We start from the raw sequence: 26785 nt of genomic DNA, 5'->3' as shown, positions 1-26785 counted from the left end.
ACTTTAATACTGTTCATGTCTCCATAGATGACTTTTAAGTTGCTCACAAGTGTTTGGACTATGTGCATGTTGATGTCCGTTTAGTTTATTTGATTCAGGAATATATAAGGAAAACTATATTTAAAGGAGGTGATTCTGGCTGGGATGGGAGTTAGGTTAGCTATAGCTAAGTTATGATTTCATGTTATTATTATCGACAGTGGTGTATAGTAACGAAGTAGATTCACCCAGGTAATGTACAATTTTGAGGTAGGCTACTTGTACTTTACTTGAGTATTTAGATTTTAGACTTTGTACTTCTAACACATTACGATTCAGAAGTAAATCCTGTACTTTTACTTCACTACATTTATTTCATATCTTTAGTTACTTTGCAGATTTGGTTTAATGATGTAAAGTATAATCAACATTTAAAAGACTTTGAGTAACATTCACAAGATACCCTGCAGTATATAAAGTAATACAAACTAGCTGCACCTTTTCCAGCTTTGATAAACTCATTAATGCATCAATAATTAGAATCAAAACATATCATTTGTATCATTCTCAAATGGGCCAATCTACATAGTGAGTAATTTAGATTTTGGTTATTTAAGTATATTTCAATGCTAATACTTGTCTCCTTTTACTTGAATAACATTTTGGTTGCAGGACTCTTACTTGTAACAGAGTATTCCTACACTCTGTTACTTCTACTTTTACTTAAGTACAATATCTGATGACTTTTTCCACCTCTGATTATCGATACCTACACACTAAGTTCAGTGTAATCTTTGTAAAGGCAGATTTGCCGGTCAATCCCCTAAATTCCTCTCGGTTCAAACGAGTTGAGCAGGTTGCAGTCTGGTGATCAGGGAATGTTACTCTGTCAGTTTATCATTCAGACTCACACAGGGAGGATCAACTACCTTTTGAGAATAAAGACTGTGGAGTAACAGTGCCCAAGCTTTTATATTTCTTTCTTTTGGCCTATTTTTGGGTTGTCACATTGTGGGTGTCCTTATCTGAGAATTGTCTAAAATGATATAATCAGATCCATAAATAACCATAATTTCCAACTAGGGTTGCTACTAAAGATTGTTCTTCGCCATAGGTTTATGAGTACTTCATTGATGAGTATAAATTACTTGATTTAGAAGACATTTGTCTTTGTTTAAAATCCTTCCTAATTTTCAATCCACAGCAGACTGATGCTTAAAAAGCTATCCTGCAAAAATGATTACATGATTGCATTGATATTATAATTAGTCGATGTTATTTTGACAATTTCAATGCAATTTTCATTATCTAGCAATCATTACCTCACACTGATAAACTAACTGAAAAATGGTGTGTCTACAATTTAGCTTACTGCCATGGAGGCTTTTCTCTGGACCTTTTTTATTAGAGGTCCAGTGTGGATGTTTCAGTTCATTTGAAGTTCCTAATGGGAAGTACATGTTGAAGAGTCTGCTACAGGATGGAGAGTATCAGCTGTTCCGTGTAGAGAAGATGATGCTAAAATACTGAAGTTAACGTTTATGTTTGCATGCACCTTGTTATCCCAATGTTACCAAACTGTCTGTAGGCTGAATATTCTTCAAAGCAAGACAATGAATGCCTTCCAACTGAGCTCTACCTTAGACCTTTCTAATGGATGGCCATGTTAATCATTATTACAGTATTAACATTATCAGCATGGCAATCATTGGGTGCATTGCCAATTTATTCCATAAGGGTCACGTGACTTGAGATCATCACCACTGTTACAAGTGTGACTATTTGCACTATAATAATGGAGTGGAGATGTAAAGTGTTACTAGTCTTATAACCCCTACTCCTTCTTTATTAACACACATGAGAGGAAACCCATGCGCATATACACACAATACTGCCAGAAATACACTGTTTTAATTCTAACTCTATATCAGTTTTATAAAATATCAATGTTTCTCCACTCCTGTCATAACCTCCTGACATATGAACAAATCAGGGCGGGCCAAAGCAGATTAAAGGAGGGAGAGGCCTGCCTCTTAAGAAAACAAAACACAGCATTGCAAACAGTGTTAAGGAAAACCAATCTGAAACACTCCTTAAGATCTTTGCAGCAGTTGCTGAGAGAGGGAACCAGACAGAAAGACAGGAAACAATAATAATAAGATGAATAGCCAAAGAAACATTGGGTCAATTTGTTTTACATAGAAACTAACACACACACACACACACACACACACACACACACACACACACACACACACACACACACACACACACACACACACACACACACACACACACACACACACAGAGAGATAGAGTAATCGGGATGGAGTTGATGTCATTGGTGTGAGGTCAGTGAGCCAGGCGGCTGAAAATCTATCATTTCGCAGAACAGACGGTGCTTGTTTCATAGAGAAGTGATGAGGACAGGTCAGGGTCACACAACTGGTATGGTATAGATTTAGCGATAGAGAGATTGACATATATTTACAATGACACATGAAAAGACAGAGGGAGAAGAGGAAAAAATGACTATCTAAAAGACAGCCAAGGAATGAGGAAGGGAAGTAATGAAGAGAGGAGAAAAGGTTAATTGTAAATCATCCTTTTTCTCTCAGGTTCTTCATTGTGTTCGGTATTCAAGGTAAAATAGTCTATATGGCAGCAAGGTGAAGTATAACAAGTGCATACTAAACAGAGCATATGACAAGCACAAACATGCAAAGAGGAAAATACATGCAGAGTTCAAACCTACTGACAGTACCAAGGTCAGGGACAACCAGGCTATTTATCCAACAGTTTTCAGTGTTGTATGTACTAAAGGAGAGACGGAAATGTCCCAGTCTTTCTGGAGAGACCAAAGCAGAACTAAAGGTGAGGTCTGACCGCCATAAGCGAGCCATACATGAAAGAAACACCCCCCTCTGAGGAATTGTGGTGTTTCTTTAAACACCATACTCAAGCCAGACATTAATTAATTATTATATGTTTCACATTGGACTCTAAGATATACTTCAATGCAGTTATTCAAATGAAAATGTGTAGGCTGAAAGAAGTTAGTACATTTGCATTGGTTTAACGAACGGCCGTGCATTAGTGTTCAATGCTTAGAGCAGGAGTAACGTTTAGTGAATCCAGGCTTTTTTTAACTGCTTCGCCTCATTAATTTATGTTATAATGATCTTTCTGACAGGAAACTTTTTTGTACTGTTGCTTTTTTGTAAATGAAACACCCTTTTGTGGTCTTTGAAGAGGAGGCAGCAGAAGGTTTGTAGGATGAGCACTAACGCTACGAGCAACCGGCAGTGCAGGGCGGACGGCTGAGATGAGTTTATGCAAATTGGTCTGAAAATAGTCCAAGGAATACTAAAGTATCCCTAGTTGTTATTACTCCTGTCATGGATGCCTGTTGTGTGTACAGGTAATAATGCTGCAGTGATCTGCACTGAATTTAATGCAATCCTCATAGAAAGTTACCAGACACTGGCAACACGTTGTGTATTACATATCACTCTCTTTTTGAGTACTATAAGCCACCTGTGCTATAGAAAATTGAGTTTTGCGACCTTTCAACCTGCAGGGAGGATTTCTTTTCTAAAGATTGAGGTCACACTATACCGATCATCACCTGACTGTCGCCCTTCCCCCTCTCCATGTCTGTGGACGAGTTATTACGTAATCTACAGGTTGAGATTCAATCTGAGTCATATGTCTATTTACATATCCAACCATGACAACAGTAATGGGACTACTGTGTGGACACTAATATGTGTTTACACATATAGTGCCATCTTAATCTTATTCTGACATAGATCTTATAACTGCAATATTGGTGAATGTACCTTTTAGGAAGTTTGGAAGACTTCACCAGCTGTAATGCTGTGATCCATGAGGGTGTATTGTTTTTTTTTATTATCAGTGTTTTAACAACACGTTTTAAATCAGATTTGTTGATCCACCAGGACATTCATTAAAACACTAAAATATTGTTTTATCTAACTTGTTATCAGGGTAAATGCTGAATAATAATACATTTGGCATGTCTCTTACCAAAACATTTCCATAAAGGGGCGTTAAGTAAATGTTCCCAAGCTACACTAACATTTCCAATTATTCCAATATTATTCCTTCACACAATGGTGTAGCTAGAGCTTAAATCGAAGTTTTGCTTCTTGTTGACAATATATAATTATTGATAGGACTTTATGTCCATAAGGAACTGTTTTTTCTGAGCTCATAAAAACTGCTCAACATACTTGACATGCAGAATCACCCATAGCAAAAAAACAACAATTTGTCTCCTTTTCTATGCTGCTGACATCAAAACGGTGCATCTTTCATCGCAGCATTCCCGTAGCTTTTGTTATTCAGAAAGGATTTGCATGAAGTTTGCAAAGCTGAGTCTACTACTGAAGGCAGTCACTTGTGCCAGCCAAATGTTGGTCAGTCGCTCAGGCAGGCCTAAACTAAGGAAAAGACTCCTCTCTCACTCTGGAAACAGTAAACCTGAAAGCCCACAGTCCACTGCTATCTTTCATTTATTCATTATAACTCCAACAGTGTTGCATTACCAGAGGTTAAACTCCATGACTAGAGCCTGACCTATAATGAATGGCTGATGCTGTCGACTTATCACTCTCATCTGTTATTGGCATGTTAGTTTGTTGGGTAATATACACAAAGAGTTGTTGAAACATTATCAGAGACTCAAAACAGTGCAACACCTGAGATATCGGGCATTTTTTGTTTCTATGATGTGCGTACAAAATTGGACCGTTCAGGCTTATGCAGATAATTGTTGTTAGCCATTGTCATTGGCCAGAACATTTTTTGTTAACTAAGTTAAAGACTTGCACAATTCTACATACTCTGCTAGATTTATTCATACTTAATTACATGTTCACCTGTCTTTTCTTATGCTATGGAAACAATGCAGTTTTGTTGTGTCTGTGTTAGTATTCCTTCAAACATGACTTTCTACTGTGTACATTCTTAAAAAAGAGGTCTCTATACAGACACGCGTACTCCAATATTTCACAAAGACTGCATACGAAGAACAAGGGCAGAGTGAAGGGAAATAAGACAAAAAACGTGAGGTTGAAACACAGGAGTCAGAAGGACTTGACACAGGAGAGAGCGACAGATGGCAGGCAGTAGATTAGCCTCCATGCTGTTTTCTGCCCTTGTGAGAGCATACATCATGTTAACAAAAACAGCACACTTCCACTCCCATTCTTCCTTTATCTCATTCATGTTCTCTTTCATGAGCTCATATCAGCAGACAAGTCACCAATCAGTAATTTAGCTTCCTTAAAAATCACTTGTCAGTCTGTAGTTCTTGCCCTGCCTCTTTTCTAACCAAAGCTCTGACTCTGGTTCACATTTTCTTGAACATCAAAGCTGTCTTTGGCCAAAATCCATGATCACTTCCTGTCAACTGACGTCTGACAGGGAAATGCTTGTGTCCGTGGGTTACCGGGCAGGAAGTGTTGAGCAGAAGGATTGGAATTTCTTTCCTCCTTTTCCTCTTCCTCCTCCTCCTCCTCCGACTACATCATGTGAGTCTGACTGGCTGATGGGGAGATAAAGTCATGGAGGAAGCAGGTGTTCAGCACGCCAGTAGAGAATGAAAAGCTACAGAACCTGATGGTGGTCTTATATCGAGTGTCTCTTTAGATACATGAAAACAAAATAGCTTTGAATAAGGTTTTATACAACTTTTCTCCTTCTGAAGGTAATTTTGTGCTAGACAGTGCTCCGAAATGAGAGAAAATAAAACAATAGAACAATAAATGAATACAAAATATAACATAACTAATAATAACACCAGTGACGTAACATAGATTAGATTCAACTTTATTGTCATTGTGCATAGTAGAACGAAATGCACAAATGCAAAATAAAATCATATACGAAGGAAAACGTATCCAAAGTAAGACTGCATATTATACATATATTATTATTGTATAAATGTCTTAAAACGTTATGCTGAGAGTTTACATGGGGCCTTATGTTATCAGCTCCTTTATCAAAGCAAAGGTCCACACATCCATTGGGAAAACAGTTTTGGATCTAAAAGCAGATTTGTGTTGGTATTTCAACAGGTGGAGCAGCGCTGCAGTCACATATGAGACCTTTACTGTACATATGCTGGCAAACCCAGAATAATACAAGAACAGAAACACGAGCTATTAACCATGTTGAGACCTACCACAGGGTTCCCTCTGATCATCCCAGGCAATGTTTAAAATCACACTTCCAAAAAACGTGGTCAAATGATTACTTGACGGACAATACCGTACTCATATCAGACTGTCATCTCACATGGCTTCTGAGAAACCTTTATTTTAGTTACCATTTTCAAATAAAAATGGATAAACATGGAATCACCGACACAGTGAGAACTCCACTTTTTATAAATATAGTCAGTTATCACCTAAAACGTACACATTTGAACCTTGCAGAAAAAGTGTGCCCTCCCACTACATTGAACAAACACGTTCATGTGAAGGAGCTGCTTTCCCACACTTTGCATGTGCTTGACTCAACAAGAGTGGGTTTAAAGCATGATGCAACAAACTGTACTTTGAGGAAGGTGTCGTGACAGGAAGGAAGGTTTGAGATGAAACTGCAGAGTTGCTTTGATGGTGAAGTCATTGGGTTTATCTGTCCATCACTTTGATTCAGACTGAAATATATATAACAACTGCTGGATGTATTTCCAAAGAAATATGGGCCGAGCCGTTTTAGGTGAGATCCCTCAACTATTGGATGGGTTGGGGTGATATTTGTTACACACGTTCATGCCGTCTTCAGGAAAAGTTACAATAGCTTTGTTAATCCTCTGACTTTTCAACTAGTGCCATCATAAGGTATGAAAAGATTTGTCCCTTTTTTATTATGATTATGCTTTGTTAAACCTTGTTAAACTATTTACCTATTGTCAGTGGTGCTATAACAACAAATGCAGACAACATCAAATAGCATTAAAATAAGGCTATATCACTTAAAACAAATCAGGTATATGACCAAATGCCTTCAAAATATTTCCATAAGCTTACATTGTGTAAAGTGGAAATTAGCAAATATTAGCATGCTAACACACCGAAATAAAATAGTAAACATTGTACCTGCTGTGAATCATAGTGTTGTATTTGCAATTACATAGCTGACCATGAACAAACGACAACAAAAAATAAGTCTTCAAAATGTTTTGTTTTTTTAGGCAACCCATAGTACATGAATATAACTTTGAATTGTTACTCCACACAACCATGTAGCCTTAAAATCTGGGCAGCAGCATGCATTACTGATGTCTGCTGAACACCAGGCTACCACAGGGCAAACATACTGTAGAACTGAATGAGTTGTAAACATCTCTTGATAGCAAGGATACATGCTTTCTAATATGTGTTTATGAGTCTAGCTTGTATAGTATTGGTGTTTTTGCCTCCACCACGGCCCATGTGGGTAGTTTTGGAGCAGTAGTGTAAAAGCTTTGGGATGTGGCCAGCTGCTCCTGACTGAGGAAACAGGAGGAGCCCTGTTTGACTCTGCTGACCGACCAGAATCTCTCTCTCTCTCCGCCTCTCCTCTCTCGCCCCTCTCAGTGACACCCCTGCCCTGTCCTCGCTGCAGTATTGACTGATGATTGGGCTGTGACTGTGTGTTTTGCAGATGGCTGCGAGCGGTAGCTGAGGACGCCGTCAGGATTTCCCCCCCTCTCTGCCTCTGCCACCTGCAAATATGAATGGTAAGTGTGTGTGTGTGTGTGTGTGTGTGTGTGTGTGTGTGTGTGTGTGTGTGTGTGTGTGTGTGTGTGTGGTGTGTGTGTGTGTGTGTGTGTGTGTGTGTGTGGTGTGTGTGTGTGTGTGTGTGTGTGTGTGTGTGTGTGTGTGTGTGTGTGTGTGTGTGTGTGTGTGTGTGTGTGTGTGTGTGTGTGTGTGTGTGTGTGTGGTGTGTGTGTGTGTGTGTGTGTGTGTGTGTGTGTGTGTGTGTGTGTGTGTGTGTGTGTGTGTGTGTGTGGTGTGTGTGTGTGTGTGTGTGTGTGTGTGTGTGGTGTGTGTGTGTTGTGTGTGTGTGTGTGTGTGTGTGTGTGTGTGTGTGTGTGTGTGTGTGTGTGTGTGTGTGTGTGTGTGTGTGTGTGTGTGTGTGTGTGTGTGGTCTGTTTGTTATGATGAACTGAACTGTACATTTCCTGTCAGCTGACAAACTGTGGCGTCAACACTGATGTGTACTTTGTCTCGTGAAAGTGTTGTTCTGCCCTCCTGCTTGCACAAAGTGGCACGGTACCGTGTGTTTCATTATCACTTTGTCAATATCAGTTCACTCCCAACTGCCAGGCCTTGAGCTTCAGCTCCTCTGTTTGTGCACCTGCCTGTTTTTGGTTCTTCTTTGCAAGTTTTATTAAACCTTGCTGCCAATTTCTATTTTGTTTCGAAGAACTTTAATTAACAGCATACAAAGACAATTGTGTAACAACCGGAAAATATATTACCATTTATTTATTTTTTAAATGAAATAAAACATTGACAAATAACTTGCACTGTCTCCAAAACTGCAGCAAATGACAAGTCTGCAGGTTTTACAAATCTGCTTGTGTCTTCATCACTCCAACTAAAGAACTTCCACACCAAAGACATGGTTTGCGTTTGGCTCTGACGTAAACTGCCATGCATTTACATTTGACCAGCAACATTTTTTTAATATGAGAATAATGGATCATTGACAAACACCTAAAAACCGGACAGTTTTGACCAGTGCATCTCTGACGAGGGTTAAATGTTGTTTTCTTCTTCATGCTTTAAATGTGTTGTTTTTCTCTCTAGGTGGTCCAAGTGTATGGGCGATCTCTCCTGAGGAGAGGCTCAAACATGATCAGAAGTTTGACACCCTCTCCCCATCAATGGGCTTTGTCTCAGGTACACACACTAACACACACATTATTTCCCAGACTGGTGCTGCGTCACGCTTACAGAGATTTCCCTGACAGGACATTTCGTGATGCTGTTTTACCAAGACTACACCATTATAAAGCACATACATTTTCATATATTACAATAATACACAGTTATGTGTGTTTATATACTGTAGGTTGCTACATACAATGAAATGGTGTTGACTTGCTCAGGTGATCAGGCAAAGACATACATGTGCAGGTACAGAAAAACGATGTATGTTGGAAATTCTAAATGTTATTTGATTCTCTGTCTCTTCCTATAGGGGAGCAAGCCCGGAAGTTTTTACTCCAATCAGGGCTGCCTGCTTCAGTTCTGGCTCAAATATGGTTAGAAAAAACACACACACACACACACACACACACACACACACACACACACACACACACACACACACACACACACACACACACACACACACTCAGCCACGGGTTCTCTGGAAGTTTTCACTTGAAGCAGAACAATTACACTGTGATGACTCTTTGTTTGTCCTGACTCTCAGGGCTCTGGCTGACATGAATAAAGATGGGAAGATGGACAGGTTGGAGTTTTCCATCGCCATGAAGCTCATAAAGCTTAGACTCCAGGGCACACAGCTCCCCTCAGCTCTGCCAATCATCATGAAGCAGCCTCCAGTGCCCGCCCCCACCCTCAACCACCGCACCTCAGTCCTGTCCAACTCAGCCTATGGTACAGTGTTTTTATCATATACTGTGACGTTAGTTAGCAAAGGAAATTAACATGCATTTTCTTCAAAATTCACACCCTTAAACTCAGAAAGAAACGGGTAGTTTAGGGATGCAACTAACGTATTTTCATTATCGATTAACACCCGATGAAAAACATCATTAGATATTTCCTCATTGACATACTTAAACATTTAAACACAACCAGTTTCATTCCTATATTTATTCTGAAGGTTTTTAAAGAGGTGTGTATGATCAGATTTTGAAATGTGTGAAAATTAGCACATTTTAAATCAAAAATCATCTGCATATATAACACCTTTTGCCACTTTTGAATATTTCTTTGAACAATAGATATTAATATCAAAATTGTCGACAATTATTGTCGATTGAGTACTTGACTAGTTGACAAACCATTGCAACTCTCGATTAGAATAAAAAATGTAATTTATGCAAAACTAAATAAACTAATTTGCAGGTTTTGATATTTGTTAACTTTAAGTGTCTGAATGATCTCCGTGTGCATTATGTCTGCTCTGGTTCTGACTGGTTTACTTTTGTGTGTTATAGGAATGGCTTCTGGGTCCAACATGATGCCCGGGACAAACCTTGCCATGTTGACCCCTATCTCCATGGCAACTCCTGGACTCTCACACTTGACACCAATGACAGGCCTCGCCCCATTGGTTCCTACGGCAACAGGCCTGAGCCCTTTAATAGCCCCCTCCTCCTCCAGGCCCCTGATTCCCACCATGGGAAACGGCACCATGGGATTTCTGCAACCAATCCCATCTGGAGCCATGGCTGCTGGTACACATTTAATTCTATCTTTCATTCATCCGCTCCCCTTTTTTCCGATGCTGTAGTATTGTTTGTCACTGGGTTATCAGTTCAACCCAAAATACATATGTGTCCCTTTTCCCTGTTGTGTTTTTTTTATCAATCTGGATTGTTTTGAAATGGCACTGAACTTGTAGAGCTCAAAGGGCTAATACAAATGCATATGAAAATGCGACAACATCTCTTAACAGAAATGTAAAACCACTTAAGACAATCTGCAGACCTTGTCGGCAGTTTCATCTACAAACTATTTTCTTTTTATTGAAATACACCCACCAATGAGTGAGCACGAGATTCTAATCCATAAGTACATGCACCCTTACTTCTGTGCGTTGATAGGGTTGGAATACTTTTAGATTTACTGTCTCTCTAAATTGAAAACATTCATTTTGATTATCACTTTCAAGTTGATGATTTCTTTGCAATGCACTGCAGATGATGATATATTTCTGAGGGGGGAAGTAGGTAAAGGGTTGAGTCCTGGCCAAGTCAGTTCTCTCAGTCTCCCTACAAATGGCCTCTCTGTCCTTGGCAAGCTTTGCTAGACAGTATATAACTGACCCACTGTATGACTCCCCTCCCCTTCCTTCCTTTCTGAAATTGTAAAAATAAATGATTTTATGGTTGTGGTTAATGACTGTAGTAAAATGTCATAATGATTCGGATACTTATGTAATGGATGTGTGCTTTCTGTTATTAGGCTTACCTCGCTCTGCGTCCCCCTACTCATCTCCGCTTGGACTCTCTTCTGGTTTAAACACGGGCTCACCGCTGCTGGACCTAGGATCTAACAGGTAACAAACACACCACTTAGCAATTTAACTTTTGCTCAATCATCATCTTGTCAGTCTCTTTGAAGTGTAAAATCACACTGGTTCTTCAGTAGTTTGGGTCACTCAGCTTGTGTTTTTGTGTTGCCTCTGTTTGTCTTCCAGCTCTGCCTCCTCGTCCCCCTCTGTGATGTCCCCCATGGGTCCTGTTCCCAGCGACTGGGCTGTGCCTCACGCCTCCAGACTCAAATACAGACAGCAGTTTAACAGCTTGGATAAGCAGATGATAGGATATCTCATTGGTAAGAACCCTGTCTGTATATTATGTATGTGAACAGTGTGTGGGTCATACATAACCACAGTATGCTGGAATGCAGGCGTTGATGTTCCTGACAACAGTCACTCATGATCTATAACTGTGGCCTCCCTCTTTCTTTCTGAGTGAGTCAAGCCTTAGCTAACTCTCAGGAAGTGGAGGCTGGGTCTGTCAGCTGTGGGTGTGTTCAGACACAGGGGCAGTTTCTCCACACACACACACACACACACACACACACACACACACACACACACACACACACACACACACACACACACACACACACACAGCCAAATATATTTGCTTTCTCGTTCTGTTACAGCAAGCCTTGCAGGACCAGTTCTTTTGAAATATCCTCGATACAGTCAAACAACAATTGTGCACATGCTCTCACTTACTTCAGCCGTACTAGCAGATGATTTCCTCACAGTGTGACTTTGCATATTATGTGCAATGTAACGTATTACAAAAAAGACATGAATGTCTTTAAACTGCTTTTAGAGCTCACTTTAACAAACAGTTTGTCTGTTACGGTATAATCTATACAGTTATAAGGCAGCCAAAATCCTAAAAATACATACATATACATATTTTCCTGTTGTGCAATGTAATGTAGATTGGTTTGGTGTGAGTTGCGAGTGTTGAAGATAGCTCTTTGATTTTACTTGAATATAATAGAACTAGATGCACTCTACTTTCTCTGCTCCACATTTGGTGAGAGCAAAAATATGTTGTTTAAAATGTTGGGGTGACCTGGCCCTCTGGAATCACCATAACCTGTACCTAAAAAAATCACAGCCCTTTGATTATCATCTCTAAATGTAGGTGATTGAATAAGGGTAAAAAGGTTTCTAGTTTTTCCTATTTCAACGTCCACCTTTTCACATATATGTTTAATAATCAAAAGGAACCTGGAGTCAGTCTTGAATCCGACTGTGATCTAGCCACATTTAAGTTGAATGATTCAATGAATGGGCACACACTGTACAGGACACTCTCCTTACTTTTCCTTTCCTCATCACACCCACACAGCTCTGCTTTATATACATTATACTGCTTGTACATGTTCTGACATTTGTCAATCTTGTTGCCAGGTCAACAGGTGAGGGGTGCCATGGCGACCACGATGCTGACTCAGATACAGCTGGCTTCCATCTGGTGAGAAAAAAGTGTGTGTGTGTGCGCTTGTAGCTGGTTTGACAATAGGCCATTTCTGTTAATGACATATACGTTAACAAGTAGTAGATTGCCATCGTATCAATTACCAGTAAGAATCAGAAAAAACATATTTTCTTGTAGAATTGTATTGTTTTAATTGTAAATGTAATATTGTACTTTTACTCTCCAAATCTGTTCTGTATGCAAATAATCATGAGATATATATAGAGTATATATAGAGTGAAGCCATAAGTAGATGAGAAGTTAAGTTGCCAACCTTAAAGGTCAAATAAATATGTGTCTTAAACAGCTAGACCTATGTTATGTTGTTGGTATACGTACATTATCACAAATGTTTCAAGATATTTTGAAACCTAGAGAAATCTTTATTTTTAAGTTATGACTTGTTTAAGTAAGTTTATCGTTTATTTGGCAGGGACAATGCACATTTAATGAACACTTAAAACAAAAAAATGCGTCAACTGTAAATATGCCGGATTTTAGCTTGGAGCTCATTTCCATCCGCAGTCGAGATGGAGTTAGTCATCAGCATTGTTCTCTATCAGAGACAGGCTGTCGTAAATAAACCTTTTATCCAGTTTGAAGCTCCAATTTTACGATACACTTGAAAGATATTGATTCATGTATAAACCTTAAACCTCCTATCTGCAACCCTCCTGCAGGACTTTAGCGGATGTGGATAAGGACGGTAAGCTGAAAGCGGAGGAGTTCATTCTGGCAATGCATCTCGTGGACATGGCAAAGTATGGACAACCACTGCCGCTAACACTGCCCACTGAACTGGTCCCACCCTCACAAAGGTATTATTGTATGGCACCATTTTTAAAGGAGACATGTCATGGCCATTTCCACTGATCATAATTCCATTGTTGAGGTCTACTAGAATAGATTTATATTGTGCAATTTTCCAAACTCACATTGGTTTCTCAAACAGCATCTCTGTAAACTATGTGTATTCACTGAATTTCACTCTCTGCCTTTAACGGCTCATTGTAGCTCCAATAGCTCCAGCCCCCACCCTCCCTGTGAGCACAGTGTGCTCTGATTGGTCGGGACGTTGTGAATCGCGCTAAGCTCCGTGGAGGTGTTGTTTCCTTGTTTAGCGATACACAGCGAAACACAGCCAAACTCATCCTGAGCACACACAAACTCACAGCCGAAGTAAAAACAATAAGTGTGGCTTGATATTGAGTAAGAAAAAGGTTGATAAACGCTGTGAGAATGGGTCTGCAGAGAGAATTTTGCCGCGATCCCAACTGTCTGTTATCAGCCTGCAGCCAGGGAGGAGAAATCAGCAGAGCTGCCTGCACTGTGTGTGTGAGGAAGTCCGTGGATTGGTTAATTTGGACCAATCAGCCTGGTCATAGCTTTGGTCATGGCTACTGGGTATTCAGACGTCACAATGCCCAGGAAGAACATGAGAAATCTCTGAGGCGTTTTGGGGAGGTATTTTCTGTGTTAGAGTTTTACTCGCTACAGGGTGTACTTTGAGGGTTTTTGACTCTGCAGACCGTTTACATGCATAAAAACCTTCATAACACACAAGGGGACAGGTAATAACCGGAATAGCATGACATGTCTCCTTTAAAACACATTACAAATACCCTGTGTAGTAGATTTTCAGCACTAAAGTGAATTAAACATGGCCTACATTGATGTGTGTATTTATTAAAGATTTGATGTTGTTGTTGTGTTCCAGGGGAGCAGTGAATGGATCCAGCTCTTCTCCCTATGCATCGCTGACTGATGACTTTGACATAGAGCCTCCACAAAAAAATAGACCTAACAGTAAGCACACACACACACCACCAACACCGACCAAACACACTGATATTTGATGTGTGTTAGTACCTGTCTGTCTTATCTTGCATATTACTAAACCTAATATTTGTCTTGCACGTGTATTACTGTTTGCTCAAGGACCTCTCTTGGTTGCAATGATTAACAACAATGATGTTCACTGTTGGATCCCCCCATCTACCACTGATTCCTCACTCCTCTCCATCGGTCAGAAGAGACTGCAAATGCTCAGAAACTGCTCTAGAAGCAAAAGGCATTCGCGTTAACTGGCAGGCAGCCTTTTGGCTTTTATCTTAGCAAAGAAATTGACAACTGTAGAAAAGTTTGTTCTCATTTTGAACTTGAGTATCTTCAGAATAATTATTATAATAAAAATAATAAATAGATGTTTCATAAATCCCTGCTTTTGTTATCTTTAACCCGTTCTTTAAGGGAGCCTGGAGGGAGAAGTTGGTGAGATTAAACTCTTTGTTTGAGAGGGGTGAAGGACACACACCTGCTTTATGCTATTCTAAAATCCCTTCCAATAACAATGTCATAATCTTGTTTTGTTTTTCTTTCGACTGCTTACTCCCAATCATCATGAAAAGTACCCCAACACTCACTTTTTAAAACATTTTATTTGTCTTTATTCAGTGTCGTTCGAGGATAAATTCAAAGCCAACCTGGAGCGAGGGAACGCAGAACTGGAGAAAAGACGTCAGATGCTGCTGGAGGCGGAGAGGAGGGAGAGGGAGCGTCATGCTCAGAAGGAGAGAGAGGAGCGAGAGATGAGGGAGAGGGAGGCTCAGGAGGCCGAGGAGAGGAGGAAGAAAGAGGAGGAGAGGAGGCTGGAGAGGCAGAGGGAGCTGGAGAGGCAGAAAGAGGAAGAGCGACAGAGAGAGATCGAAAGAAAGGAGGTGACAGTTGTATTCACAAGAATGAATCTTTGCATTAATGCTTCCTCTTTTCTAGCAGCACAGAGTTGTCTATTTACACTTCAGTGTCCTGTGTGGGTTCAATCCAGGCTGCACAGCGGGAGCTCGAGCGCCAGAGGAAGGAGGAATGGGAGAGGAGGCAGAGAGGAGAGCTCAAGATAAAGAAGGAGCAGGAGAGGGATGATATCATCAGACTGAGAGCTAAGAAAAAGAGTCTTGAGATGGAGCTGGAGGCTGTGGTGAGACAGGCTGTAGTCATACAGTTGTTGCCTACAAGAACACACGAGAGATAGTTTGTAATGTTTCTGTCATCCTCTCCGTCACTACCACAGGGCAACAAACATCGTCAGATCTCAGACCGGCTGCGTGACTTTCACAACAAAAAGAAGCTTCAGAAGACAGAGCTGGATCTGACCAATCAGAGGAAAGAGACACGCCAGCAGGACATTAGCATGCTGCAGAAACAGTTGGAGGTGTGTGTGTGTTCAAGTATATAGTATTTTAATTAATTTATAATGCTGCTCAGGTATCGCAGTCCGCCGGTCTTCAGCCAACAGGAGGGGCTACTATCCTCTCCTTTACATTTAGTTTTTCACAACTTCCACAACAAAGCTGAAAATAGAGCCTTAATTTTCCTGGGAGTTTTAACTCTGTGGCAGACAGAATTGCATAGTGAAAGCGTGGCTTATAGAGAGGCGAAGTCCCGCCCATCTACTTCCAACACATGGGACCTTATTTCGGAAACATTAGAGGCTTCTCAATACTCAAATTTCCCCTCCTCGACTCCCCTCCTCGGTTCCCCTCCTCGAGACTTAGACCCGCCCACAGGAGATGCGAGCGGAGGACCGAGGAGGGGAATCGGCAGACGTTTAAAGAAATGAGAACTCCTCTCCTCTGAGCGGTCATTTTAAAGAGACGTCCGTTCATTATTACGTGGCAACAGCTGCATCAGCTGTCGAGTGTTTTGTCATAGCGCTGTATCTCTGTTAGATCAGCTGAACATTGTTCCCCCACATATTTACTTTGAATTCATTGAGAGTGCGGTATAATGAGACAATAACAGGCTACAGATGCGGACACACACACACAAATATATTTATATAAATATATACAAGTTAAAGTATGAGAGTACTCTCATAATAACGTAACACAATCAGAGACTGGATATATCTCCCCCCTCTCTCTGGTCGCTGAAATGGGGAATTGAAATTACGGGCCAAAAGTTGTATTTACAAGTAGGCCTATTAAAAGTAAGCAGAGGACACCAAACCAACTGAGACCCGTCTGTCCGCCGCATTTACGCACTGTACAACACACACCTACACACTGTACCACACACACACATACACACTGTACCACACACACCTACAGCTCCTAAAGCATAAGCCGTTGTGTATTTTATTATGTGAAGCACTAAATGGTCTTAGAAAAATATTGACTCTTTGTTTGTAGACTAAACTAAAGCAAATAAAGAGAGTAGGCCTGTTATACTGAGTGATATATATTATACACACTGCTCTGCTTTCTGCACGGACCTTACAGCTGTTCTCTCTGGAAACATCTCGACGCGATGAAAGCAGTTTCTAAAATAATATCCAGGGGATGCATGCATAGCTGTCATTGGCTGAGATAAGTACGGCCGTGCGTCACGCCTCCACCGTTCCCGGAAATGCATCCGTGGAGGAACCATCAGTGTATCCTCGGTTAGAGCTCCTCCAGAGAGCCTCCTCGACGCTCGATCCTCGGTCCTCGGTGTGCATTTAGAGAAATGAGATGTCCTTCAAAATGGCGCGCTGAAATTCATTTCCGGGTCACTACCGGAGGACCGAGGAGTCGAGGAGGGGAAATTTGAGTATTGAGAAGCCTCTATTATGTATTGAAGTCAATGGAGAGAGAAAACATATCTTTCGATCCTGTTTGAATTGTGCCAAGAATTACACATATGATGTTTGTCAATCTTAAAAAATCCTTTCCATGTCAAAAAAGTCACAGTTTGTCGTAAAACTGTTGAAATATAAGACTATGAAAAATACGCAACTAGAAAGACTACAATGCTGGATCTTATGGAACCGACTAACTCCCCTTGTGTATGTACAGCTCTCAACGTGCCCAGACTTGAAGTGATTTTCACCTCTTTTAATACCTTTTGCCTCATTCTGAAAGAAAGAAGTTAAATGAGCCAACGTGACGGCCGTCTTGGTGTGTGGTGCGAGACGGGAGATTTAGTTCATTGAGCAGTTTCACACACAAAAAAGTGTTACTTCACAGTTTTACGACACATTTTAATTTCTTTGACTTGCAAAATTATCTTTTAAATTGACAAACATCATATGTGTAATTCGTTGCACAATTCAAACTGAATCGAAAGATAATCTTTCTCTCGCCATTGACTTCAATACATAATTTTTCCGAAATAAGGTCCCATGGAGCTCCCCCGGAAAGGGAGGGACTTCGCCTCTCTATAGGAAACCAATCTAAACACTGATGGTGTCATTATCCTACTGCCATGACATTGTGCAATGGCAATGTATGTACCTCATAATGATAAGAGAAAACAAGAAAGTTGTCTTCACTCAGTTCTCTGTAATTTGCTTTGTTCATTGCTTCAGAAAGTGAGAATACATCAATGCTTTCCCAAATATTTTCCTCCCATGACGCATTTCTTGTTGCGATGATGCATTTCCTCTTGTTCAGGAGTTCCAGAGGAAGTTGTCCCAGCTGAATCCAGAGCAGAGGAGACTGACTGAGAAACTCAGAAACATGTCCTTGAACAACCTGCCTGGTTAGTATTGATTGATGGATGAAATGACATTACAGCAGAACTATGGACACATGTTTGATAAAAGAACACAACACACTGAAAGGCACAATGGCCAGCTATATTTTATATCTAATAAAATCAGGATACAGTATATTGCAAATATGAATACATAATATGCACACATATAAGTAAATGTATCAAACCACTTTAAAAATGAAAGTACATATGCACTAAAAAGCATTGAAGTATTACTAATATATGGAAAGGTCGTGAAGAATATAAGAACTATATAATTAAATATAGATACAGATATACAGTACATACACAACATGCTTAAGTGTATTTCATCTGTTTGTAGCATCGACCGTATCAGTGCTGACTGGGGGTATTATGGAGAAAAAAGGGATGTGTTTGAAAATGCGAGAGCAGCTTGGAGTTCTGGAGAAAGAGACGGCTGCCAAACTGTCTGAGATGGACCAGTACAACAAAGACATGCAGGTACAGAATCGACTGATTAATACAAATGTATCTGAATGTCCTCATTAATAGTCTTCTTTGCTGGTACTGTACAGGTTGTTCTTTTTCACTCTGGACATGTGCAGGCTCTTTATTATATCGAAGCGACAGGAAACAGTGTTTTCTAACTAAGTGAAGCTTTAACTCAGAACTGGCTGTTTTCCTGATAAACTAAAATCACCACATCTTTATATCTTGTTTGCCTCATTTTATACCACTTTTATATGTAAGATATATGCTTTAAAAAGTGAATACATTTGTAACATTTGTTGTGTGCCATGCCACCAATATTACTCACTACTCGCCCATTGTAACCATCATTACTTTTGTGCTGACCTTCTGATACTAATTGAATCACTCTGTTATCTGTTGTCTTACCTTATTCTTATTCCTCCCACTTATTCTCTTTTTATTTCCTTTTATCCCCTTGCTGGATGCCTCTCTCTTCCCCCTCACTCGTCTCTTATCCTTTATTCCTAACATGACAGTATGTGGGTGATGAGGACTCTATGCTTCAGGCTGTCTTCTGTCTGCTGGCCTGCCTCCGTAACCTCTTCTACCTACTAAAGGTTTCTCTTTATGTCTCTTTGCTCTTCTCATATTTTCATCTCTATTTCCTACGCCTGCTAATATGTATTGCTTACTAATCTCCATAACTCTGACATCTTGTGTCTGTGCTGTTTTAGCTCTTTCGATATCTATTTTTTCATTCGACTCTCTTTCTACTACAATATCTTAATGTTTAGGCCCTTACAGTTTATATGTGATTGGTATGTGTTTGTGCATGCTGTGTTTCTCCAGTCCTTCGCCCCTTACAGTATGTCCATCTAGTCAGCTTAGTATTTCATTCAGTCAAACAATCCTTCACTCTTCTAGTAAAGGTGTTTTGTGTGGCAGGAACTGAGAGACAGCCAGAAAAAACAGCAGGCAGCACTTGAGAAGCTACGGAGCGTCAAAGAGGACAAACGGCGTGAACTGAGTCGAAGGAAGGAAGAGGACGAGGCGAGGAAGAGGAGAGAAGAAGAGAATAAACAACAGGAGGAGGAAAGAAGGCGGAGGGAGGAGGAGGAAGCTCAGAGGTACTTTGCTTTTACATAGATGTATTATTGTTTATTTTACATTGCAATGTGTCATGTTCAAGCAGAATTATGATTTATCAATGTACTGTAGAGCAGTGGTTCTCAAACGGGGGTACGCAGACCCCTAGGGGTACGTTGCAGTACTGCAGGGGGTACAAAACACGAAGTGTAATAACTGCAGGTGCCTCCCTGTCAGAATGACAAAGATCCTCAGTGAAGCACAAGCCCATGTTTCTCACTAAATTGTAAGTACAACTTATTAAAAAGATCAGTTCAATGCAACTAATGTCGTCTTGGGTGCGTTCACACCTAATAGTCCGCTCTCAGGTGCGCACCAGACCACAGTTTGTTACATTGTTTCATTTTTCAGAAGGTTCGGTTTGCGTTCACACTGGCAAAACTAAACGGACTATAAACTTTAAACACAAGTCATATGCTCGGAAATGCTGTTCAACCATTGGTCAAAAACACAAATCCCTGCAATTTCTAGCGGAGCCTCCGCCATGGATCATCGGCGCTTTCGGCAGGTTATTCTCATGCTGCTGTTAGTCTGGAGATCAACAGACACTAGCTGCCCGCGCATATGATTATATAATCAGACAACGTCCGTTAAAAAACATTATTACATGGCTTTGTTGAATACTCGATTCTGATTGGTCAATTCAGAACACGTGACACGTTGTTAATCCAGAACAGACAGACCGCTGTCAAGGATTTATTGACCGTTGTTAAGGACGCTCACATCTGCACAAAGAAGTCCGGTCGATTTAACTGTTTACATTTTGGCTGACTTTACTAACTGACAAGACAAGAGCGACAAGAAAACAGCGGAGAAGTAACGGGCAGAAACCCTCCTTTTTACGCAGCGGTCAAGACATAGACATCAGACGGCGACACATATTCAGTTGCCAGTTACTTTGGCAGCCATTAGGGCAGGGATATCTAGATACTTTCCACGGTTTGACATAATGAATTGTGCTACTTTTAAAGCAAGCAACGATGTTTTCAAATCTGTAATCAAAAAGCTCCTCAAAAACGCCATCGAAGCAGTTCCTGACGTTGCTACGTTAGTTCAATCAGTAACAACGGACGATTTTTCTTAGCGGATGCATGTCAATTTAAATCAATACAACTATTTTTTAAATCAATAAAATCATTTTCTAAATCCACAAAAGCATTTCAATTAATATTGGGAGTCATGTCGTTACTTTGTTGAGAATGTGGCCATGTAATAAGCGGGATAATGTGCAGCGACTTGGTCATTATGGGGAAAAGAACACCTTCATGCCGATCTAGATCCCTCCGCTTCGCGTCGGGCTCCTGATCAGCCTGTCGGTGTTCTTTTCCCCATAATGACTGGCGCTGCTGCACATTATCCATGAGAGACGTTCTGCAGAGGAGGGGCGTTTCACCGACGACAGGCGTTCTTACTTTTATGTAGGCTAGTTGACAGAGAATATTTACTTTTCACTATTCAACACTTCATTCTGCTTCACTGTTTAACTAAACAACCGCGGATGTCTTGAAAGACTCTTTCGCTAAATATTTTTGAAGATAACCGCGTTCTTGTGACACGTAAATACTACGCTTCGTATGTTTTGTTGCGGATCGCGTTCACACCAGCAATGAACCGCTCCAGAGTTCACTAGCAAGCGCTCCGAGACCACCTATTTTAGCGGACCAGAGTCCGGTTGTTTAGTTCACTTAAGAGGTCTCGGATTGTGTTCACACCGACCCAAATGAACCGCACCAAGCGGCTAAACGCACCAGGGTTCGATTCAACCGGACTATACAAGGCAGGTGTGAACGCACCTAGTGTTATTGCATGATGTTAAAATTGGTTTGCCATGAATTTAGTGATGGATTGAAAACATTTGAAAGGTAGCATTTAAGTGTTTTTCAGTTACAATGTTGTTGTTTTAATAAATCAGACACTGATGGTGCAGCAGCACCGTACATCTTTATATAGGCATCTTTTCCCCTAACAAATAGTTATTGCGCTGATCAGGGGGTACTTGGCTGAATTTTTTCAAAGGGGGTACATTATTGAAAAAAGTTTGAGAATCACTAGTATGACAAAAAATAAAGACCTTTTTTAACCTTAAAGGGGACCTATCATGCAAAATGCACTCTTTTACGTCTTTTATACATGAATATGTGTCCCCGGTGTGTCAGGGAACTCACCAAGTGTCAGAAAACACAACCCTCTCTCTTTTCCTCCATACCCAAAATCTCTAAAAACGGGGCTTTAACGGATCTGATACAGACTGATCCAGATTTGAAAATAGTCTGATGTCAGTGATGAGGAGCTCCGCCTATATGGCCAACTCTCCACCAATCAGGGGAATGAGAGGTTGCCGTGGCATGGTAACAGCATGGTAACAGCATGGTAACATGACACTCGTAACTCGGCCCCCTCCTTTGCAGAGGGGCGTGGTCAGCTGCAGCCCATGCAAAGACAGGGTGAGGAGAGCAAAATAGAGCGAAATGAGGCATGGCTAAAATGCATTATCTGTTTGGTATTTTGAAAAAAAAAACGTATAAATACCTTGTATAGGTATGGCCCTACAATATATTATTCAAATATAGCATGATAGGTCCCCTTTAAGACATGTACCCATGTCACAGTAGAGGCACAACATCCAAATATGAACCTGAAAATGACCATAATAAGCTATTTTGAAATGTTAATTCAAACAAAAAGGGGAAATACATTTATTTTCACCTTAAAATACACTTTTAAAATAATGTTTGCTTCCTGCTTACAGGCGAATTAAGGTGGAAAAAGAGCGCCAATGGCAGGAGAAGCTGAAGAAGGACGAAGAGGAGCGTCGGAGGAGGATTCAGGAGGAGAAGGAGGCCAAACAGAGGGAGGAGGAGGAGAGAGAGAGACAGGCCATCATCCAGGCCGCCAAGGAGCAGGCCGAACGAGAGCTCAGAGCAAAGGAAGAGGCCGAAAGAAAGAGACGAGAGGTGGAGGAGAGGAATAAGAGAGAGGAAGAGGAGCGGATTAAGCAATCGGAGAGAAGGAGGCAGGACGAGGAGAGGAGGAAGCTAGAGGAGGAGAGGAGGCTGTTAGAGGAAGAAAGGAGGAAACTGGAGGAGGAGAGGAGGCAAGAGGAGAAAAGACGTAAAGAAGAGGAGGAGCGACGCCAGAGGGAGGAAGAGAGGAAGCAGTTAGATGAGGAGAGGAGAGAGGAGGAGAGGAGACGAGAGAAGGATGAAGAGGAGAGGAGGAGACAGAGAGCTGCTGTGGCCGCCGTCCGAGATGCTGAGGAGAGCAGGAAGAGAGAGGACGAGGAGAGGAGGAAGAGAGAGGACGAGGAGAGGAGGAAGAGAGAAGAAGACAGGAGGAGGCTTCAGCAGCAAGAGGAGGAAAGGAGGAAGCGTGAGGAGGATAGGAAGAGGGTAGAAGATGAGAGGAGGAGAAAAGAGGAGGAAGAGGAGAAGAAGAAGGCTGAGGAGACGAGGAAGAGAAAGGAGGAGGTGTCTCGTCAGCACCTGCAAGCGAGCGGAGGAGGAGGAGGAGGAGGAGGAGGAGGAGGAGGAGGAGGAGGAGGAAAGGTCGACATTCAGGAGAAACTGACGGCTCTGCTGAGAGGACTGGAGGAGAGGAAGGGTAGGACATACACACACACACACACACACACACACACACACACACACACACACACCTTGATAATTCCAAGCATTTATCTGTTTGCTTTTCACATATTTGTTTAGTATTACAAGAAACAGTATTTTATTCCTGTGCAGTATTTAATTTTACATTCAGTTTTTAGCTCATCTTATTCTTTTTTAGATGTATATAGTTCACCTCTTACACATTTACCTGCACGTTTGCAACACTTTACGTTTATTAAAACCACTTTTGAAGTTAAACTCACATTCTGATCCCTGATGTTCTGCTTTAGGAGGACAACCCAGAGCCACACATCACAGGAAGTCAGCGGCGCTAACATCCTTCAAAGCTCTGTACCCGTTCACTGCCCGAAACAACGAAGAGCTTAACTTCAATTCGGAAGATATCATCGAGGTAAGATTGAAAATGAAGGCTAACGAGGGCTGGACATAAGATAATACTGCAGCAGTAGAGAAAGGACCTTTTTTTCCCTGTTCAAATGTTTCTTTGTTCTTGTCTTCCTTGCTCTTTAACCTTTGATCTTCTTTATCTCCTGTCAGGTGGATGAGACAACGGAGCGGGAGGAGGGCTGGCTGTTCGGCAGCAGACAGGGCAAGATGGGCTGGTTCCCAGAGAGCTACGTGGAGAGGGCGTCCCCATCGGACGCAGCTAACAATGTGACGGCTGCTGCCCCTGCTCCTAAATTGGCACTCCAGTCTCAACTCTCCAATGCGCTAGAGGCTGTCAAGGCAGCGGGAACAAAGTCTGCCTTCACACCAACACACTCACCGAACCCTGCGCCCTCTGACACACAAGGACAGGTGAGAGGTGTAAAAGTGACTTTACTGCTGCTACCCTTTGATTATCACAGTATGATTCTTGTCTGGACAGATGGAAACGCTCAAATACTCAGGGGCCAATTCATTACATTACATTGCATTTAGCTGATGCTTTTGTCCAAAGCGACTTACAATAAGTACATTCGACCAGGAAGACACAACCTTGAAGAAAACAGAATCATATAAGTATATCAGGTTTCATAGAGCCAAACATTTCAAGTGCTACTCAACTGGCTTTAGGTAATCCAGTCCTTTATTAGTATAAAAGTGCTTCGTTAATCGTTCTAGCGCTCGAAGTGGAGTCGAAAGAGATGAGTTTTCAGTTTGCGCCGGAAGATGTGCAAGCTATCTGCCGTCCTGATGTCAATGGGGAGCTCATTCCACCATCTTGGAGCCAGGATAGCAAACCCACGTGTTTTCGCCAATTCATAAAGAATTGATTGAAGCCACTTTGGATCTGCCCTCTGCCCTGTCTCATGGTCTTATTCAATGAAAGTATGAAATGCACTAATTATTATATTACAATGTAAACACGCAATTATCCATGAGACAAAGTACACATTTGATTAAGGCCGATGCAACTGTTTGGAGGCGTGAAAGTCAGGCTGAAGAAGACTGTGTATTCCATCCAAACCAAATAAAGAGAGTAAAGGATTTTTATTAGATTTTTAATTTAAATAGTAACCTTATTTTTCTTTTTTCGAAGACAACGGGAGGGGCATTTATTCATTTATTTTTCATGACACAAATGTTCTTGCATCCCAAACTAATTTAGTTTGATTGTATGTAACACTTTACCGGTTACCACCAACCCAATGAAGTTCTTTGTAGCTGTATGTGGCTCTGGGCTGTGACCTTTGTGAATTGGACTGTTCTTGAATAGAGGGTACTTTTTTTTAGAAAGGGGCTGGTTTTGCATCAAATGTATGCAATGTACCTCATTTGAATACGTTCAAGTAGATATGAACACCAAGCTATTGTTTGCTTGTCATGGTGCATTTAATGCTTTGAGGGAATTACAGGTTTTGTCTTGTTTGCACATGTTGACCGGATGCATAAGCTGTGCGATTCCTCCTTGAATCCCCCCTCACTGCACTCTGTATCTCTCTGTGTCTCTCTGTGTCTTTCAGCTGGTGGTGGGGAACCTGCTGGCCCAGGCTCTGTGTTCGTGGACAGCAAAGACAGAAAGCCATCTGAACTTCAACAAGGACGATGTGATCCAGGTGTTGGAGCAGCAGGAGAACTGGTGGCTGGGAGAGCTGAACAGTGAGCGGGGCTGGTTCCCTAAATCATACGTGACCCTGCTGGGAGAAGAAGAGAGCTCAGAGTGAGTCTTCATGCACACAAACACTATTTGTTCACCATAAGTAAACTAGGCGGCGGAGAGTGGATTTCCCTCTTTGTAAAAGTGAAAGCAAACTATTGGGTGAGCTTGCCAAGTACCGGAACTGAGCTGATGACTGATTTAAATAACAATATGCATAGAAAATAGCGTAACAGAGCCAAATCTGTATATTCACATGATGCACATATTCTCAGATTCAGTTTGACTTGTGCCAATATCATTATTTATCTATTCTTCCATGAATCTGCCATGCAAGTGTAATAAAGTAATTTTACAACCAAAATTGTTCTAATATTAAAGTGTTCTTCAGCATCAAAGTAATCACAGTTATCTGTACATCCATAGATACACTGCAAACAGCTTAATAAAGGATTTGTAAAAGTAAACAAATAAAGGTTACAATCACAGTGCTCAGGTTATAGCCCAACATAGGCAAGGCAAGTTTATTTATATACAGTAGCACCTTTCAACACAAGGCAATTCAAAGTGCTTTACAAAAAATGAAAGACATTAAGAAAATGGTATTTAAAATCAGTCATTAAAAAGAAAAGATAATAAAATAAACATTAAAAGAAAAAATACATGGAACATAGCCATATTTCATTCGTAAACATTAAAAGTTCAAGGTGAATTAATGAATGTATTTATTGTCAATGAACCACCCTGTGTTATAGTTGCAGTTGTAGTCCCTTTACGCTACATAAGAAAAACAAAAATTAAAAGATAATGTAGAAGCTCACATTTGTTAACCTCTGGGTCATTCTAATGCCCCGATTGCCTCAAATACACTTATATTAGTTAATGCAGATTTTAATGCATACCAGATTGTGAACAAGCATTGAAATACTGTAAAGGAGAATTTGGCTTGCATTTTAGCTCTCACGCATAGCCAATAATATAAAAGAAATCACGCCTTTTGATGGCTCATCAGGACCTTTGTAATTAAACATCATTACACATTAATTATATTTCATTTTTAGGCACAGCTTATATACTCCACACCTACAGGCATCAAGCGATTATGATTCAAATCATTCAGTGTGTTAGACAAAGCAGGAGAAAACTACATTCTTAACATTGTCTGTTATAGTGTGTGTTTGCAATGAGATGTTTCTGCTGTAATAAGCTTTGTCAATAAAGATCATTCATTCATATATTCATCCAATATGCCTACAGTAT

At 40.8% G+C, this 26785-nt stretch overlaps 1 protein-coding gene across 3 annotated transcripts in view; it reads left to right on the top strand.

The window, feature by feature from the left end:
* Positions 1–26785, top strand: part of itsn2b (intersectin 2b) — a 42534-nt gene that overhangs the window by 274 nt on the left and 15475 nt on the right. Inside the window, exons 2-22 of one of the 3 annotated variants that reach the window (XM_034224266.1) lie at positions 7657–7732; positions 8808–8900; positions 9202–9265; positions 9439–9626; positions 10193–10432; positions 11163–11256; positions 11398–11534; positions 12643–12706; positions 13390–13527; positions 14427–14515; positions 14960–14980; positions 15164–15426; positions 15534–15683; positions 15777–15917; positions 18139–18226; positions 18564–18703; positions 19619–19800; positions 22569–23419; positions 23715–23836; positions 23983–24243; positions 25392–25588. In XM_034224266.1, coding sequence (XP_034080157.1) covers positions 7726–7732; positions 8808–8900; positions 9202–9265; positions 9439–9626; positions 10193–10432; positions 11163–11256; positions 11398–11534; positions 12643–12706; positions 13390–13527; positions 14427–14515; positions 14960–14980; positions 15164–15426; positions 15534–15683; positions 15777–15917; positions 18139–18226; positions 18564–18703; positions 19619–19800; positions 22569–23419; positions 23715–23836; positions 23983–24243; positions 25392–25588 — 3530 coding nt within the window. In that variant the 5' untranslated portion in view covers positions 7657–7725. Of the gene's footprint in view, positions 1–7589; positions 7733–8807; positions 8901–9201; positions 9266–9438; positions 9627–10192; positions 10433–11162; positions 11257–11397; positions 11535–12642; positions 12707–13389; positions 13528–14426; positions 14516–14959; positions 14981–15163; positions 15427–15533; positions 15684–15776; positions 15918–18138; positions 18227–18563; positions 18704–19618; positions 19801–22568; positions 23420–23714; positions 23837–23982; positions 24244–25391; positions 25589–26785 lie in introns of all 3 variants that reach the window. The other 2 variants (XM_034224267.1, XM_034224268.1) reach the window with 2 other exon arrangements.

Source organism: Gymnodraco acuticeps, unplaced genomic scaffold, assembly GCF_902827175.1.
Source record: "Gymnodraco acuticeps unplaced genomic scaffold, fGymAcu1.1, whole genome shotgun sequence".
NCBI classification, from domain to species: Eukaryota; Metazoa; Chordata; class Actinopteri; order Perciformes; family Bathydraconidae; genus Gymnodraco; species Gymnodraco acuticeps.
Note: the sequence above shows the minus strand (reverse complement) of the source record. Positions and strands in the feature narration are given on the sequence as shown.